The 17,361-nt window shown below is 37.1% G+C and overlaps 1 protein-coding gene and 1 long non-coding RNA gene across 3 annotated transcripts in view; both read left to right on the top strand.

Annotated features, from left to right (window-relative positions):
• LOC116723422 (uncharacterized) overlaps positions 1 to 17,361 on the top strand; it is a 25,515-nt gene continuing 8,154 nt past the window's right edge. The window contains exons 1-3 of the long non-coding RNA XR_004339977.1: positions 1 to 15; positions 271 to 273; positions 8,522 to 8,529. This is a non-coding gene — a long non-coding RNA (uncharacterized LOC116723422). The remainder of the gene's footprint in view (positions 16 to 270; positions 274 to 8,521; positions 8,530 to 17,361) is intronic.
• Positions 2,489 to 9,250, top strand: en1a (engrailed homeobox 1a). 2 transcript variants are annotated; one of them, XM_032568299.1, is made up of 3 exons: positions 2,489 to 2,689; positions 2,928 to 3,454; positions 4,873 to 9,250. In XM_032568299.1, the coding sequence occupies exons 2-3, from the start codon at positions 2,956 to 2,958 to the stop codon at positions 5,190 to 5,192; spliced, it is 819 nt and encodes a 272-aa protein (XP_032424190.1). In that variant the 5' UTR covers positions 2,489 to 2,689; positions 2,928 to 2,955; the 3' UTR covers positions 5,193 to 9,250. The 2 variants fall into 2 exon arrangements, with proteins under 2 accessions (XP_032424190.1, XP_032424189.1); XM_032568298.1 differs by lacking the exon at positions 2,489 to 2,689 and having other exon boundaries at positions 2,696 to 3,454.

Below are 17,361 nucleotides of genomic sequence, written 5' to 3' on the forward strand. Positions count from 1 at the left end.
TATAAAAAAAATTGTGTAAAAAGTATTTCAACCCTTTTTTAAGAAATTGCATGATTTGAGAAGTTCAAGATCAGTGAAAAATAATATAGAAATTAATAACAATGAACATTTACTTTTCTTATTACTGTTTAGGCTAATTAGAAAAAAACTGACAGCCATAAAAAATGCACTCCTCTCGTTCAGCCAGCAGGTGTCTCTCTTTTCCAGCTTTATTCTCATAGTTACTGTGGTTTGAAGTTGCCAAGTGTTCATTGTGAATCTCTGCTACAGTGTGTGTCTACGAAGGTGAGTTTAGCTTCTCAAAGTTTCCGAAACTGATGAATAAAATTTTCTGTATTTAAATATTTTACTTGTTTTTAAGCTTTCTTGTAATTTCACTTTTGATAGAAAATAAATTATGAAACTGGACTAAATGTATTATTTTGCCAAGTGACAATGAAAAAGTTCACCAATAGGATCTACCTAAATCTTACTGCATGTTTCTTCTTTGTGCGCCGTAAATCCCAGCCCAGTGTTGGACATAACGGAGAAAAATGTCCTCTGATAGTGGATGTTTCATTAGGAGAATAGAGCCTATAGATAAGCAATTATTTCTTGGACACATGTTCTGTGTTGCCTCAGTTGTGCCCTGAACATGGTGGGAGAACAAGTTGCCCATTCATGGCATGTGGCACGCAGGACCATCTCTGAATATGTGACTTGGCACGAAGACCAAACAGGTGAAACCAGTTTCATTTCTTATACTGTTATTCCTCATGGCCATCATTTCATTTATCAGTGAAAAATGATCATCATTTCATTTATCCAGTCTTTTTGTTTAGACTTGTAGAACCAAAAAATATTCTATAGTTCTTTGAGGAAAAAAAAGGTCATAACTAATCAATCAATTTATTTCTAATATAAATGGGATGATGGTGATTTAAAAAAGTAAGAAAACAAATTAATTTATTTCCTTTTAACAGGTTGATTTTAAATTATGAAACGGTTATAATCAAAAACACTAAAACAGACATCTGAAATGGGAAATAGATAAAACAGGACAAAAGGTGCATTCAGCTGCTGGTTTGGTCCAGGAATTCTGTTGGTCAGACTTGCTTTCACACAGAGCTTTGAAGGGGTCAAAGCGCTGAGCAAATTTGACCTCAAAATGTGGCCTTCTAGTTTTCCTGATAGGGAGGAGGGATAGTAGCAGACCGACTCACTGAGGACAATATGTCAGGACACCGATGTTTCATGTGCCCAGCCTGGTGACATAGGAAACACCTTGGTAGAGGTGCTTTTGTTGCTTCATAGGAGGGAACAGTGGTCAGGATCCGAACGGGACAGCTCCAACCACAATCAGAATGAATAACACGTGCAAGCACTGAACTCGGGAAAACATTCAGAAACAGTTTCACCGACAAATATAACCCTTTAGATTTAAAAAAAAGAAAAGAAAAACAACAAAGAAACGGTAGAAGTTTAGCTCTGGGAAGTGTGCAGTAGAAGTCAGTGAGAGGCATGCATGAGTATGTGATGTCACTGAAGTGTTGTTTGAGAATAGCATAAATTGCTTCAGGCTGCTGTTCAACACTGAGCTGCATATGTCTATTTTCACTACAGCTCTGGCTCTTCCTCACCAGGCTGATCTGTATACTAACATTCTTCTTTTTCAAATACATTGACATCAGTTTGACCCATTCAAGAACAGAGCATTTGTCAGTAACTTAAAATAGTTTTTTTTTTTTGGCATCACCATGGTGAGTTGTGTGAGGTCTATTGTAGTGCGACAAATTTAGTGCACATTGTATTCTCTGCACTGGTTAGTTTATCTGCCTGTAACCTTTCTGTGACTGAATTTTCTATCTTTCTACAGGGGAAGAGGTCTGAGGAGTTTGAACGCTGTGATCAACAAACAAATCAGCCCCACCCTCATGAATGTTACTAGGAATTTCCCTGCTATAACCTGGAGAAACCAAATAACTTAGGCGAGGCGGTGATGTTGATGATTGTTCCTCTACCAAAACTCACCCTAGGACGTGTCATGCCTACTTAAATATTAATTTAGTAAAAAAAGATCAACTATATTCACAATGCAAAAAAAAAAAAAAGTGCTGTCAAGGAAAAAAACTGTTAACAATAACTGATGACTTTTAAACATCACCTCCAAAAATAACACTCACTGTAAAATATATAAGTGAGGTTCCAAACCTCACTTATATATATATAAGTGAGGTATATATATATATATATCTATATATATATATATATAGATATATATATATATATCTATATATAATATAGATATATTCTATATATATATAGAATAGAATTACTTTATTCATCCCAGCAGGGAAATTATTTCGCAGTTACAGCAGCATAGAGACAAGACACACAACAACTACCACTGAGTAGCAATTGTAGACAAGATAAAATAAAAATCAAATATAACATGCTGTCAATAACTTATATATATATATATATATATATATATATATATATATTCTGGAGCTAGTGGCTGCAGACAGGAGAGCTGTTGCTCTGTTGCTCTGCTGCTCTGCTTTGCTTCCCTCTGATCTGAAGGAGGTGCTTCTTCTCTTCTACTTTTGGATCAGAGACGCTTGGCCTAATTGGACATCGTCATTCTGGGTTTGAGAGTGTCACGAGCAGTGATTGGCCGTCCTGGATGTTGGCGATGCACTGGCGGATGGTGAGTGTGGAGATCTGCCGTGCAGACTTAAGAAAAGAATGGTGAAAATCCGTCAGTGTGTCAGAGCTGTGCGTAATAGCAAGCACAGCCAATCTTTGGGTCACTGACGCGCACTGGACGTCTTTTAGGCAGGTTGAATATCCACGTTTTCACCATGTCTTTAAACAAAAATATAAATATCATGTTGTAATTCTCTCTGTTGACATATTTGGACACAGATGTATTTTTATAAGTGTAGGAAGAACACACTTTTATCAGAGGCATTGATGGAAGAACAGCGGGACCTAAACAGCCCGGACAGCAGCGAGGGAGAAAGCGGTTCCCCTCTGCAGGCCGGCCCACAGAACCACAGAACAACAAACTTCTTCATTGACAACATTTTACGGCCGGATTTCGGATGCAAGAAGGAATTCGATCTGGGTCCGAGAGAGAAGGCACAGAGCTCTGGTCTGGAGCGGCTTCACCCGGTTCTTGGTAGACCGTTTTCCAGGACACCGGGCCTGGACTCCAGCTGCAGCAGCGACAGCACCGTTTCTGCGGCCAGTACCACGAAGTGCAGCAGCGAGAGACTGACAGCCACCGCGGGCTCTGACGAGACCAGCGAAGGGTTAAAATACGAGGAGAAGGACGAGGAACATTCTGCCTCCTCGCTGGTGGTGATGAACGGGACCGGAACCGGGACCGGGACCCCCGCACCGGAGGGCCAGGCCCTGCTCTGGCCCGCTTGGGTCTACTGTACCCGGTACTCTGACAGGCCTTCTTCTGGTAAGACGATGGATTCACAAACAGATTCAAGCCGAACGGGTTCAACAGGATATCGATTATAGATATTTAATTTTGATCAAACAAACCATATCCATTCGCACAGACTTTCCAAAAAATACATTAGATTTTTTTATATACATTTTCACTGAAAGATCCAACTTTACAATAACCCTGCTTCACACAGTTCCATTTTATTTTACCTTTGTGTCCATAAAACAAAAATATATTTTTTTATTATATTCTAAAATAAACTATTTTTGCTTATTTATACTCTAAAATTACAGCTCAATTAGAATTTGGAAGAGACTTAAATAAAATAAAATAAATTAAGACGAAAAACAGGCTACAAAATAACACTTTAATTACAGTAAATGTTCTTTAAAACAGCTTTTCATCAAACCTGAATCTTCTGTTTGTTTTTGTCCAAGTGTTATATTGTGTTTTAAAAAATCCGTTTGTCAGCGGAATGTGTGTAATGTCATCTTATTTTAATTTAATTTTATTACGTTTATTCGATAGGAACAGACACAAAGTGAATTAATCAGCTTTCAACAACTTCCAATTTAGAAAACATGGAATGGATTCATGATCGTGTTCAGTTAAATTTATTAACTGAACTTCACCTAATTTGACCCTTAAATGTTATAATAATAATAATAATAATAATAATAATAATAATAATAATGCCGTGTATACGTGCAGAGGGTTTTTCTCAGTGTGGTTCGTGACTCAGGTGTCGATGCTGTTTCTGACTCACTGCCTGCTTTTCTTGCATGTTTCCCTCAGTGTTGCTAATCTTGGGTCAGATGTGAAAACGAGTAGCAACGACTAAAATAAAGCAAAAAAGAAAAAAGCCTAGTGCGACTGACAGCTAAAGTTTAAATGGTCAAACGGGTAGAAATGACTCAGTGGACATATTTCTTCCCTGAGTTTTGCAACCATAAAAATCTAAATGAATTGCTTTTTTATGCCGCTGGTCTTAGGACACACCTTTCAGATGAATCACTAAATTCAATAATAATAATAATAATAATAATAATAATAGTGTGATTATTTCATCCAGTAAGTTAGAGATTAATTATAGAATGAGCGGCATCTATTTAAACCCGTTTTATAACATTTAAAGAGATGAATGAGTTTGTTTTGTTCCACCATCATAGGTGTGACCTTTGAACTCGAGACGTTTGGGGACAGAACCATGTTTAGTCCAAGGCCTCTATAGTTTTAGCTCCGATCCGCTTCGGGTTTCTAATGCGGTTCAGTTCTAAAGGGGTTCAGTTCAGAGGTGTGTTCAATGCTGAAACTGAAAAACTTATTGAACGCAGAAGGTGCAAAAAGGTATTTTCTCTGATTCTTATGTGATTTGGATGCGCTGTATATTCATATTTTCGCTTTGCTGTCACTTGCTCTTACTGCAGGCCCAAGGACGCGGAAATTGAAAAAATGTAAAAGCTGCAAAGAAGACAAGCGGCCGCGCACGGCCTTCACTGCAGAGCAGCTCCAGAGGCTGAAGACCGAGTTCCAGGTGAGCCGCTACATCACGGAGCAGCGGCGGCTGTCTTTGGCCCGGGAGCTGAACCTCAACGAGTCTCAGATCAAAATCTGGTTTCAGAACAAAAGGGCCAAGATTAAAAAGGCCAGTGGATTTAAGAACGGGTTGGCGCTGCAGCTGATGGCCCAGGGACTCTACAACCATTCAACCACAACCACACAGCAGGACAAAGAGGACAGCGACTGAGAGCTGAGCTGGACCCGAACACCTCATCCCGGGTCGGTGGGAGGGTCCAAGTGTTGGCTGCAGAGTGAAACCAGCTGCTCGTCCAGTTCAGTTACTTTTCTGAACTGGACCGATAAAGAGGAAACAAAAGACTACCAAAGATTTTCAACGGAAAGCTGAACGATTTAATCAAAGTTGGATATTCAACTTCAGGTTCTGCCGAAACCAGGACAATAATACGACCACTAGTACTACCACTAGTACTACCACTAGTACTACTACTAGTACTAGTACTACTACTGCTCCTCAAATTGTCCACCACGGAGCAACAACAGAGGATGTTTGGAAAATTTAGACTCACATTCCTTCAGCTAGGAGCCGCGGGTCTCCAGATGTGAAGTTTGTCTGCTGCGCTTCGCCACACAGTTCTGATTGTTGGTAAATGAAAAAACGTAAAGTTTTGATTAGCCCAACAAATTTCTTCCAAGTGTAAATGCAACGATGAACTGCTGAATAAATAAGCTAAAAGAACGTCATTAGTCCTGAGTTGTGTTGCTCTTCAATGCTACGAGACATTTCAGTTTTTGTAGGGCAGCAAGAGTCTCGATAAATGCGGTCAAATGTTCCGTAAATGTTGTTCGTAAGCACAAATATTACGAATTAAATAAAAAATATAGAAAATGTCATGTTTATACGGTTTGTAATTAAATATTTTTAATATTTTGTTTAAAACCGTTATGTTACAAGATAAGCGACGGTTATTGCTATAAACTATTTTGTGTGAATACACAAATTGAATAATTGAAGTGGAAGTTCGGATCAGTAGGACTGGTACTGAGAGAGAAGAGAGTCAGGAGGCAGAGGGAACGATCTCAGGCTGCACCTTTCAAAATAAACTCTTTTCTACCCCATCAAATATTCCCACATTGACCCCATTGACCCCAGCGGATGAAACTGAAATGCTGCTGTCCCTTTAGTGGCAGGCAGCGTGGGGTCTCGGATCATCGGTCCTGCTGAGTGGAACTGCGGGATTCTTGGTACAGAGGTGAACTCACACCGTGGAACTCGCCGCTGTCAGAGATGTTGAAGCTTTGCAGAGCATGAAATTGTCTCGTGTTACATTCAGCCATTTCATCAACAGTCATCCAAATTCAAGCCTGGAACACAAATATGCTGCAAGTTCAGGCCGATCTCTGGCTTTTCTGCCCGGAAAAGAAAAGAAAAGCTTTTCTCACCTAACTGAATGTCATCAAATCGATTGTTCCCGTATTTATCTATCTCTGTTATTCTTGTTACGTATTTTTTGTTGGCTACAAGCAGCTGCAAAAGACAATTGATATCTAATTAATTAATTAATTAATTAATGAGATTAATGCTTGAAAATCTTTCATTTAAAATTGAAAACATTTTGTTTTGAACATCTAAAAAATACTTGTTTTAATGCAATCAAGTATTGATTTGAACATAGAGCAACTTTTCCAAAGTAGACCGCGTGACAAAAAGTTAAAAAAAAATCTTTTTTATTATTCCACATCCTGTCAGTTAAACCAAAGAAAAAGGTTTAATGTGGAGCTGATCCGATGGCCTGAGGGAAAACGAGATGTGGGTTTTTCTTTTTACGTTACAGAAACTCAACGGCTGGTGATCAACACTGATGTAAAAACTAAAATTATGTTTACATTCAGGGTATTTATTACAAAACTTTTCAAACTTCTTAGACATGTGAAATGTAAATATATAACAAGAAGTTAAATGTGACAAAGAGTTTTAGCTTTTATGGTTGAATAAATAAACATGGTTGAGCTGTAGAAGCGGCGGGTGTAGTCAAAGTCTATTTACTTATTATTCGCACTTTGAAGTATAAACTAGGATATAAACATTCAGATTTTACATTTTCACCACTGAACCATCCATCCATTTTCTAGACCGGTTTAATCCAGGATGAATCTTTGTTATGGGGCGCAGGGCTGGTGAGTCTGGGCTTCCGTCTCATGGCGTTACATTGTGACCGCAATGCGTTCCCATATCAAACGCTAATGTGACTGACAGATTTCATGAAAAGATTTTTAAAAAACTAATTGAAAAAGGTTAATAGTGTCTCCTTAGCCAGAGCAGAATGCCCGATAGATCAGGAGCAAATGCAAACCAACATTAGGATGACAGGCAGGTCATTAGTGCTCAGATCGCAAGAATAAAAAACATGGTCGTTTGACAACAACCCGATTCAATGACATGGACCATTTTATTGTAACTGAGATTTAAAACCTTGCCTGGCCAAGAGGCAGAAACACATACAACACAAAAAATCACACAATGGGCTTTTTATACAGATAAAATAAAGGCTAAAAATAATAATAATACTAAAAGTAGAGAAGTCTGAAGTGCGACCTGGGGGCCATTTGTGGTCCCTGTCTTCAGATCCAGAATGATAAATGTCTCACCAGCACAGATTTTTGATGCAGATGGAAACATTTTATTAACATTCTCGTTTTATTTTTGAACTTTTTTCAAAATTACAATCATTTACAGTTCAAAATCATATCATAAGATAAAATTAAGTCCTAAAATCTCATTAAACACCAAATTGGGTATTTATAATAAAATTATAGGGTTAAGAGTGTAAAATAATGGACAGATGGGATATTAAAAAAGTTGAATAATTTATACAAAGCTCGGTTTTGCTTAATCTGCTTGATAAAATTAAGTTCACTTTAGTCTGACTTTCTTTTTCATGTAACAAAATAAAAAAGTACTTTAAACAAAGAACAGTCTTGCTTGATAACCCTAAATAAATGATGCAAACAGTTGCATTAACTTGTTTAAGTAGGGGCAGAATATTCTTATCAGTGTTCGTTAAATAAGCTGAAATCAAACACAAAAATGACTAAATCCTCAAGCACTTATGTAGCTGTTTTCCTCATGACATTAGTATATTTTGCAAAAAAACTGAAAATCACTATTTTCTCAGAAATTGAAGTACAAAAACCATTAAAACTACTTTAATGTCATAAGCATGACACACAGAGAGAGATAGAGATATCGTTAGCATCCATCTTACCAGCACAGGCAGCTTTTGCCTGGCTGCTGTGTCAATCAAACATTCATTTATTAAAGTCCCACCAGCTATAATGTTTGGGAACCAAAAATTAAAAATAGTATAAAACAGAAATAGCCACACTATAATGACTCCAAAGCTCCATCCATGCAGCCATTTGATCAGGAATGAGGCTACGTCCAGAGCACTGCTGCTCTTATTCTCTATTTTTTGGCATTTCCATTTGCATATATGAAACTGCACCATGACTGAGTCCTAAGTTCATCTTCAGGACTATCCAGCTCTGGCATATGAGTGTTTTTGGTTTGCTGAACAACAGTGTACAATACAAACTACCACTGCTTTCCATGTTTCTGTCAAGTTTGGGCAGAGAAGCAAACAAAACAAAACAAAAAAACCCACAGAAGTCAGGAACTGTTTCAATCAAGTCATTTCAAGTTTTAAAAAAATGCTTTTGGTGCTTAAGTGATTATACTCAGCTTTAGGAAATTACACTCACTAAAATTGGACAAGTTAATAAAAACAAAAAAAATTGACTTGAATTTGCATAGAATTATAATGTAAGGAGAACTTACTTTATAATAAAGTTATATTAGTATGTCATTATATTATTCCAAATGATCAAGTTAGTCAAGTTGTGTAAACTTAAGATGTACTGTATATCTTACCCATACTAACATTTTTGACAGACATTTGTGTAAACTTGATTTTCATGAGGCAACAAGTTTGCAAACATTTTTTAAAGTAAAGTCCACTTATTCATTTTACAGTGCAGTTATTTATTCAATTAAGGTTTCCAAGATTTTCCTAAGTATACAGTAATGTGTTCATGTAAACTGGACTAACTTGATGAACCTAAGTTAAGTACAAGGTAGTATAAATGAGATTATGGATTATGGGATCCATAATCTCATTTATGTAATATGACTGTAATTTGATTCCACAGATGTGTACTATGATGTAGACTATGTTGACATTTTCCAATAACAGTTTAATTTGAATAAACTGCAGAATTTTAGCAGCAGCCTATTTCACTGTTTGGGTCAGATTGTATTATTGGACAATATTAATGAGCAACATTAAGATTAACTGAAAGTGGTTAATGATGCTATGGAAAAATGGATAAGTTAGACTTTGATGATATTTGATAATAAAAAACTGGAGCTTAAAGCTCTTTCAGTGTAGATATCCCAGTGAATAATTTGACATCAATGCCTCAGAAAATAAAAACCAGTAAAACTTTGTGTAGATGTTGGTGAAGAAGTGGGTATTGATGGAAACCCCGACTCCAGCGCAATATTTGAATTAGCATCCCAAACATTTGAAGTGTGTTTTGTGACACTTGGACCAGAAGAAACTTTTAGTTTAGGCTTCAAATATGGCAGACATAACCAGTAAGAAGCAAACTGATATATTTACCTTTGACTTCAACACAATTATTGGAGTGACATTGAACTGTAGATGTGCACTCATAGAATCGAGGTGAAGAAAGTTGTATTTACATAAACCAGAGATCTCCACCACCATGAGAGTTGGGTGGAGAGGTGATGGGAGAAGTGTGAGACGTCTCTTAACACTCACTGCACCAAAATCTGAAATATAATTTTAGTAATATATTTAATTGTAATGTAATGTATATTTTACAAAAAAATATTTTTTATAAACTCTACCAAAATACATTTTAAAACAAGAGTATGTTTTCAGAAAGGTATGCATTTTTAATTTTGAATATATCCTTAAAAAGTATGTCCAATTGATAACATATTTGAAATGTATTTCAGAAAAATGCAGCCTATTTAAATATAGAAATATACATAAGTAGATTATTATTTTTTCACCTGGGCAGCCCTGCCTCCAGGTTTCACCCCAACACATTGGAGGGCAGCTGGGACACAAATATACATCAAAGATGTTTCACATGGGAGGAGTTCACTATTCAGACTCATTGTACTTATAGGAGAGACAGCCTCTGGGAAGAAACTGTCTCTGTGACAGCTGGTTTTTTACAAAATGCACTCTGTAGTGCCAATCTGAAGGTAAAAATCTACACAGTTCATGTCCAGGAGCTTGTAAAGATGCTAGCTGCCCTTTCCTGATCCCACCTGTACAAGATCTGGGTAGAGGGAAGCTTAGCCTCAATCAACCCTCTCTTTTGAGTTCTGACTCCTGACATGTCTCTTGCCTGTCAGCCACAAAAAGATGTCTTTCCCTTGGAGGTTCATATCATCTTACCAACCAGAAGCCAACACATTTCTAAAATGTTGAAGTTCTGAACCTCAGAAGGTAATAACTTGCCAACTTGGGGATCCTTTGTGAATATTTCATTTTGTATATCTGCAGTCTTCCCAAGTGACCCTTTAAGTAGTGCTTTCCAGGTTAAATAATGGATAGTATTGCAGCACTGTTCATCATTTTACACTTCACATTTACTTAACTGATTTAATAAAATAATTGCATGGTAGCACAAATGCTATCATTTTTCAGTCCTGCTTGCTTCCAGCCATGATTGACACCTGCATCTGCATGGCCTTGCAGGGCAGCCAGCCGTTCTCTTGTGTAGTTGCTCTGCATGGCCGATCACGGAGGTCCGCCTTCCACTGGATGCTGGGGCCCAACAGGGAGTCAGTCTGCGACTGTGGAAATATTTAGGAAGTGGAGCCTGGTATTTGTCTTGTGCCAGCAGGGAAGATGGAAAGACAAAGGAGGAAGAGTACGAACGCAAGCCACAGTTCTCTGAGCTTTTCAGTGGGAATGATCTGTCTAGACAATGTTTCACAACAGAGACTCAGCTTATTTTATAAGTCTTAGAAAAAATCTGCCACCTGTCCCCATTCTTTGAAGGGTGGGAAAGGAAGTGCTTTGAGAACTTTGGGAGGAGTTTGAGTTGTCATATTCAGTGATCCAAATCAAAACAAGAGCTTGACCTTGGTGATGCTTCAATGACAATATTATGATATGCACCACTGTTAAAGGCTTTTCACTGATGCAATATAACTTATGAGCATTTCATTTTATTGATCCAAATCTTAAGCAGACGTAATAGGTTTACTTTAAAAAATGTTTTAAGGAAACAATAATTCCTGGCCAACTCAAAAGTTTGTTCAGAGGATAACTGACGGATAAGATGTGGTATATGTTCCAAAAAGAAGGTGCAGGCTTTACTGATGAACAGTGAGGTTTAATTGGCAATACATTCCTAGTTTCACCATAAGGGCTGGGAAAGTTTATACAGAAAAAACTATGTAAACTAAAAGACAGTACTCTTACAACCATTATTTTTGCAACTTAAAATATCAGCTATAATTTAAAAATAACTCTAGTTTTACTATACAATAAAACGAATGCACAATTTTAGCTGCTCAATATTGAAAACCTTCATTTTACAAAATAAAAGAAGAGATAAGAGAAGTTATGAAAAAAGATCTGAGGAGGACATCAAGTGAGCTAAAAAACCTTTTTATTTGACCCAGCAGTGATGGGACGTCTTATAATGACACTGGAGTGAAAGACGACCATCTATCAAAGACAAGAGACTGGAGAACTATAGAGGCCATGGTGGTGGCAACTTTGTCTAGGAAATCATTTAAATAGAGATTACAGTCTGTGATAGTGAGAGCACTTGCAGAAGAGGGAGATGACAAAACAATATTTTTAATCGAATACAATTTTAGAATTTTATTCCTTTTAATTTGATAAGGTTTTATAAGGATCTGATTTCAAGAGCTGATCGATTCCTTAAGAGAGTCCATGAGACTCAAGCTTAGAACTTTTCATTCAGCCTTATGGCTGAATTATTTCTTAACAATTATTTATTGTTAAGAATTATTTTTAAGGATTATATTACATATATATATATATATATATATATATATATATATATATATATATATATATATATATATATACAGTACAGACCAAAAGTTTGGACACACCTTTTAATTCAATAAGTTTCCTTTATTTTCATGACTATTGACATTGTAGATTCACACTGAAGGCATGAAAACTATGAATAACACATGTGGAAATATGCACTAAACAAAAAAAGTGTAAAACAACTGAAAATACCCCTTATATTCTAGTTTCTTCAAAGTAGCAACCTTTTGCTGTGATTACTGCTTTGCACACACTCTGCACTTTCTTGATGAGCTTCAAGAGGTAGTCGCCTGAAATGGTTTTCACTTCATAGGTGTGCCCTGTCAGGTTAATAAGTGGGATTTCTTGCCTTATAAATAGTCATGAAAATAAAGAAAACCCATTGAATTAGAAAGGTGTGTCCAAACTTTTGGTCTGTACTGTATGTAATTCCAGCAGTCATTGCAGCTGTAACTGGTAATGAAGAGAGTGGAGCTGCTCTTGGGTTGTCAGGTGAGGGGCTGGAGTTGGAGTTGCTAGGTAAAAAATGGTGATGCAACAATTTACAGGTTTTTGAAACAGATTGTTTTGCAGGCACCAGCAGAACTTCTTTATTTCCCAAAAATTGTTGGGTGTTTTTATTTTTTATTATTATTATTTATTTTGTTCTTGGACTGTTTCTGTTTCTAGACTGTTTTTAGAAGCACATGCAAAAAGTGAATTTTGCATAATAGTGGACCTTTAAACTATCAATCCATCCATCTCCTTCCACTTATCCCGATCAGGTCACAGGGGTAGCAACCTAACTAAGGAGGCCCAGACTTCCCTCTACCCAGCTCCTTGTTCCAGCTTCTCCAGGGAACCTCAAGGCGTTCCCAGAACAGCAGAGATACATAATCTCTCCAGCATGTCCTGGGTCTTCCTCTGGGTTTCCTCCAGGACCTTTAAAATTCTCTTTTTAAAGAATATCATGGTCTTGCTCGCTTTTCAAATATCTGTTGCAGTCCCCACCTCTAAAGGTGGCACAGAAAAAATAAAAAGAGCGGAGTATGAAAATGAATCTTATTGCAGATTATTTTCATTTTGAATGTTGTGATCATAATTGATCAAGTAATAACAGTAATATTCCATCCTTATCACTCTTACAGACATTATAGACATGTCTATGTAAAGCACATCTTTATTTACAAAAATGTAGTTTGTCTTATTTACTGCAGCCGACCTTTTGTTCTCCATCGCCACAGTCCCCAATAACATGACCATAAAAAGCCCATTACATCCAAGGCTACAGGGCTCATTAATACCTAATTAGATTATTGTTAAGAACGCTGGTGCCCTTGTGGTTAGAAGGGAAATGGGACTAGTTCTGACTGACAACAGAATTGGTGGAGGGTATTATGCTGAGATGAACCACTGACCCTAGTCTGCCTCACAGAGGTCACAGCACCAAATGGGACAGATTGAAGATACACTGACTAAAGAATCCTTTCACATTCAGATGAGTAGGAGTGATCCATCTGCTTCTGTTTCTGGTACGACAGCAGCATCACTGCAAACCCCACTCACATTTTTAACATGATAAAAAGACAGCAAAAATGTCAAAAGGTAAAACACTTGGACATGGAAGACATGCTCATGAAAAATAAATAAATAAAATAAATCTCATAACATATGTGTTAAAACTGTGACGATTTTAACAAATATGTAAAAAAAACATATTCTTTACAGAAGTTACATACTGCAGCTTTAAAAGTCTGTTTTTCTCCACCATAAGCCATCCACCTATTTCAGTTTGTTTTTGAGTTCAGAGCATTTTTCTTTAGTCGTTTCAGATTGCCCTTCTTGTTCTGTACTGCAGTCATCTCCATCAGAAGTTATTCTTCTACCCAGTTTTAATTTCAGGTGCTCAGCCTTGATTTGTGACGTTTGGAGTACTCTTCCTTTCTTTTATTATATCTTATCAGTGCAAGGTGCTTACAATATTATGACAAATAACAGTAGAATTCTATCTATCATCAGCAGCTTAAATGAGGACAGTGAAATATTTGTTTAAAACAACAGAGATGGCAGCAGAAATGTAAGGTAAGTAATTTGAAATTAATTAGATAATATTGTGAGACACAGCTTCTTATGGAGTAGTAAAACTAATTAGCTTCATGCCTCTTTTGTTGTTTGTGCATCCATCCATCCATCCATTTTCTAATACATTTGTCCCTAGTGGGGTCAGGAGCTGTTGGTGCCTATCTTCAACAAACATTTTGGGCGAGAGGTGGGGTTCACTCTGGACAGTCTGTTGCAGAGCAACACAGAGACAGACAGGACAAACAACCACACACACACTCACACCTAGGAAGAATTTAGAGAGACCAATTAATCTGACAGTCATGTTTTTGGACTGCGAGAGGAAGCCGGAGTACCGGAGAGAACCCACCATGTACAGGGAGATCATGCAAACTCCGTGCAGAAAGACCTCGGGCCGGGAATAGAACCCCTGACCTTCTTGCTGCAAGGCAACAGTGTTACCAACTGTGGCACTGTACAGCCCTTAATACAACCAAGGAGATGTAACAACTCTACATTGGTTGGTTGATTGATACTAAAATAGAAGTGATTTGATGTCAAGAATGGATTCCACATGGTTAGAGGAAGTGGAAGAGTGCAATGTGTCCACTACATGGACATTGGCTGAAAAACTCTGTAAATGATCTTAACCCTGAGCTAAGTTGTGCAATACAAATATAGATTTAGTCTACTAGATATGATATTAAAATAGATAACATGTAAACAAAAATCTGAAAGTTATTTCTAACTTTGGGTGCGAAGCTTTTTAGCTACATTAGACAACTAAGGAATGAAAATGAGTAAAACTAGTAGTAGTATATAAAATTTAGGTATAACTGTAGAAAAAGAACAATTATACCTAATGGTACTTAGATACATTTGAAGCATAATCAAAGGTATTTTGATTATGCATCCTTGAATCAACAAATTGCTTTATATTACAAGAAATAATATATAAATATTGATGAATAAATAATTATTTTTAGAACTATAAATCCTAATGCAATATTTTTATTGTCTATCAATAAACTAATAAACATACTAAAATTGAACTGTTTGCTATGTACAGTATGTTGGTATGTTGGAGCACAGGCAGACCTTGACTCGTTTATTTGAAAAAACCTGGATTATTTGAATAAAACCAGAAATAGAGATAAATAATTATATTATACATACAGTAGATCATCATTCAGTGATTTGGAGGGGACAGACATCTAGATCTTCATCGTCGGATCCTTTCTCCCCAGAAACTCTGCAGTCATCGTCGTTTCCTGACGATAACTGCAGTCCTCCATCAGAACCAGCTCCCTCTTCTTTATCACTCCATTAAACTCAGTGTTTCTCAAGCTTTTTCAGGCTGAGGATCACTAAATAAGTACTTGTGGACCACCTAACTCCAAATGTTGTTTTCCTAACTCATTTATTGTTGTCTTCCTTGTTCATCCTAGTGAGAAGGCTGGTGATGTTTGGTAAATGTAAAACCATGAACTCAGGTTCTTTCGAGTTATTTACATCTTCTGAAAGTGTAGAATCTAAGCTTTCAAATCTTTAAAATCTTCGCTAATGTTTAGATCGGACCTAAAAAATCCAACCCAACCAGAATATCTATGGACTGATACATAGACATTATGTCTGAGCCCGATCCAACCAGACTAATTGACTTTAATTAGAGATTGGAGGTTGGAGCAAACCCGACATGTTATTTTAATTTTATGCTTTGGTTTTTAGAGCTCCATTTGAATAAGCAGTGTAATTTCTCCCAGGTTTCATTTAACGACTTCCAGCTCCATTTTGTTTTTCGTTTAATGCAGGATAAGTGCAAATCCGATTGACTGAAAGGGTTTTATTTCCGCAGCTCGAGCAGAGCAAGGCGGAGCCATGTGCACAGTCACTTGTGCAGCTCTGCGCTTATTACAGTCTAATTAACTCATTACTTTCTTTTTTAACAAGGTAAACACTCTACCCCTCCATTTAAACAATGAATAGATTAAGACAATGTAGGATTCTCTTTAGTTTTCTCTGTTCTTAATGTACTGTAAGATTGTTAAACGCGCCACTTCAGCTAAAGTTTGAAATGCGTTTTTTTAAACTTCCTGCCCGTAACTTTTCAACACACTGTCAGTTCCGGGTCATTTAGTTCATGTCGCCGATGATATTCATATTTTTGTATTGATTGATTTAGTTACCTCTGCGCAATGTACTCTACTTAAAGTTGAAAGTGTGAAACGTGTCTGCACCTCTATAGCCAGGGGAGTGAATTATAATCTGTCTAAATGACGGACGAGCTTCAGATTTTTCCATCAATTTAAAAAAAAAAAGTCAAATACAGGAAATATTCTGTTAAAATTGACTCCTGGTTGGGATAAACATCAGCTTTCTGTCCACTACTCATAAGATATTTGTTGTATAAAATTAAAAATGTTGACATGCTTTTATTGGGTGATTTTGTGTGTGTGCGTGTGTGTGTTTTTTATATGTGTGTATCTGTGTGATTGCTCTTGACAACAATATCCAGGCCCTCAGAGCCAAGATAACGAGCTGTATGCCTGACAGGTGTGTGAAGATTGGGAATAGGTTGTTCCTTATCACACATGAAAACATATTTTCACTATTACCCACCATCACCCAGTACTCTGCTAACATGGCAGTAAATATTCCCACAAGCTTGCTTATCTATTCTGGGGAGGAGGAATAAGCATAAATGACATAATTAAATCTCTCTTTCTACAAACAGATTTCACGCTGACATAATTAGTGTGGAATTTTGCGTTGTTTCAGTACAAATTGTTTTATCTACAAATGCTTCTTGAGTGGATAAAGGCTTCAGTGCGAACTTGTTGGAAATTTGTCTTTTAAAACAAATTTAGCAAAAAAAATAAAGTGAAACAACAGTCTTCTCTTACACATTTTTCATTATTGCCTTTCATCCACTCCCTGAGCTGCCATCTTACAATGGTGGAGGAATTTGAGGGTCCCAATGATGCTAGGCCCTTAGGGTCACCTGAGGCAGGTAGATCCTAGGTGAGGGATCAGACAAAGTGCAGTCCAAAGACCCCTTATGATGAGTGTAATCAATAGCTGTCAGGATCTGTGTTTTCTGTGTTCATTTAGAGTTTTTTGTGTCCTTGAGTCTCTTCGTTGTCCTGTCCTCCCCTTGATTGTTCCCAGGTGTGTCTCGTTCTGTGATTACCCTCCCGTGTATTTAACTCCACCTGTGTTCCT

This window comes from Xiphophorus hellerii, chromosome 7, assembly GCF_003331165.1.
Source record: "Xiphophorus hellerii strain 12219 chromosome 7, Xiphophorus_hellerii-4.1, whole genome shotgun sequence".
Lineage (NCBI taxonomy): Eukaryota > Metazoa > Chordata > Actinopteri > Cyprinodontiformes > Poeciliidae > Xiphophorus > Xiphophorus hellerii.

Excerpts from the sequence above, each read along its gene's own strand:
- en1a (XM_032568298.1), top strand. The coding sequence starts at position 2,908 with ATGTATTTTTATAAGTGTAGGAAGAACACACTTTTATCAGAGGCATTG. Across the intron at positions 3,455-4,872 it reads CTCTGACAGGCCTTCTTCTG|GCCCAAGGACGCGGAAATTG; the intron begins GTAAGACGATGG and ends CTCTTACTGCAG.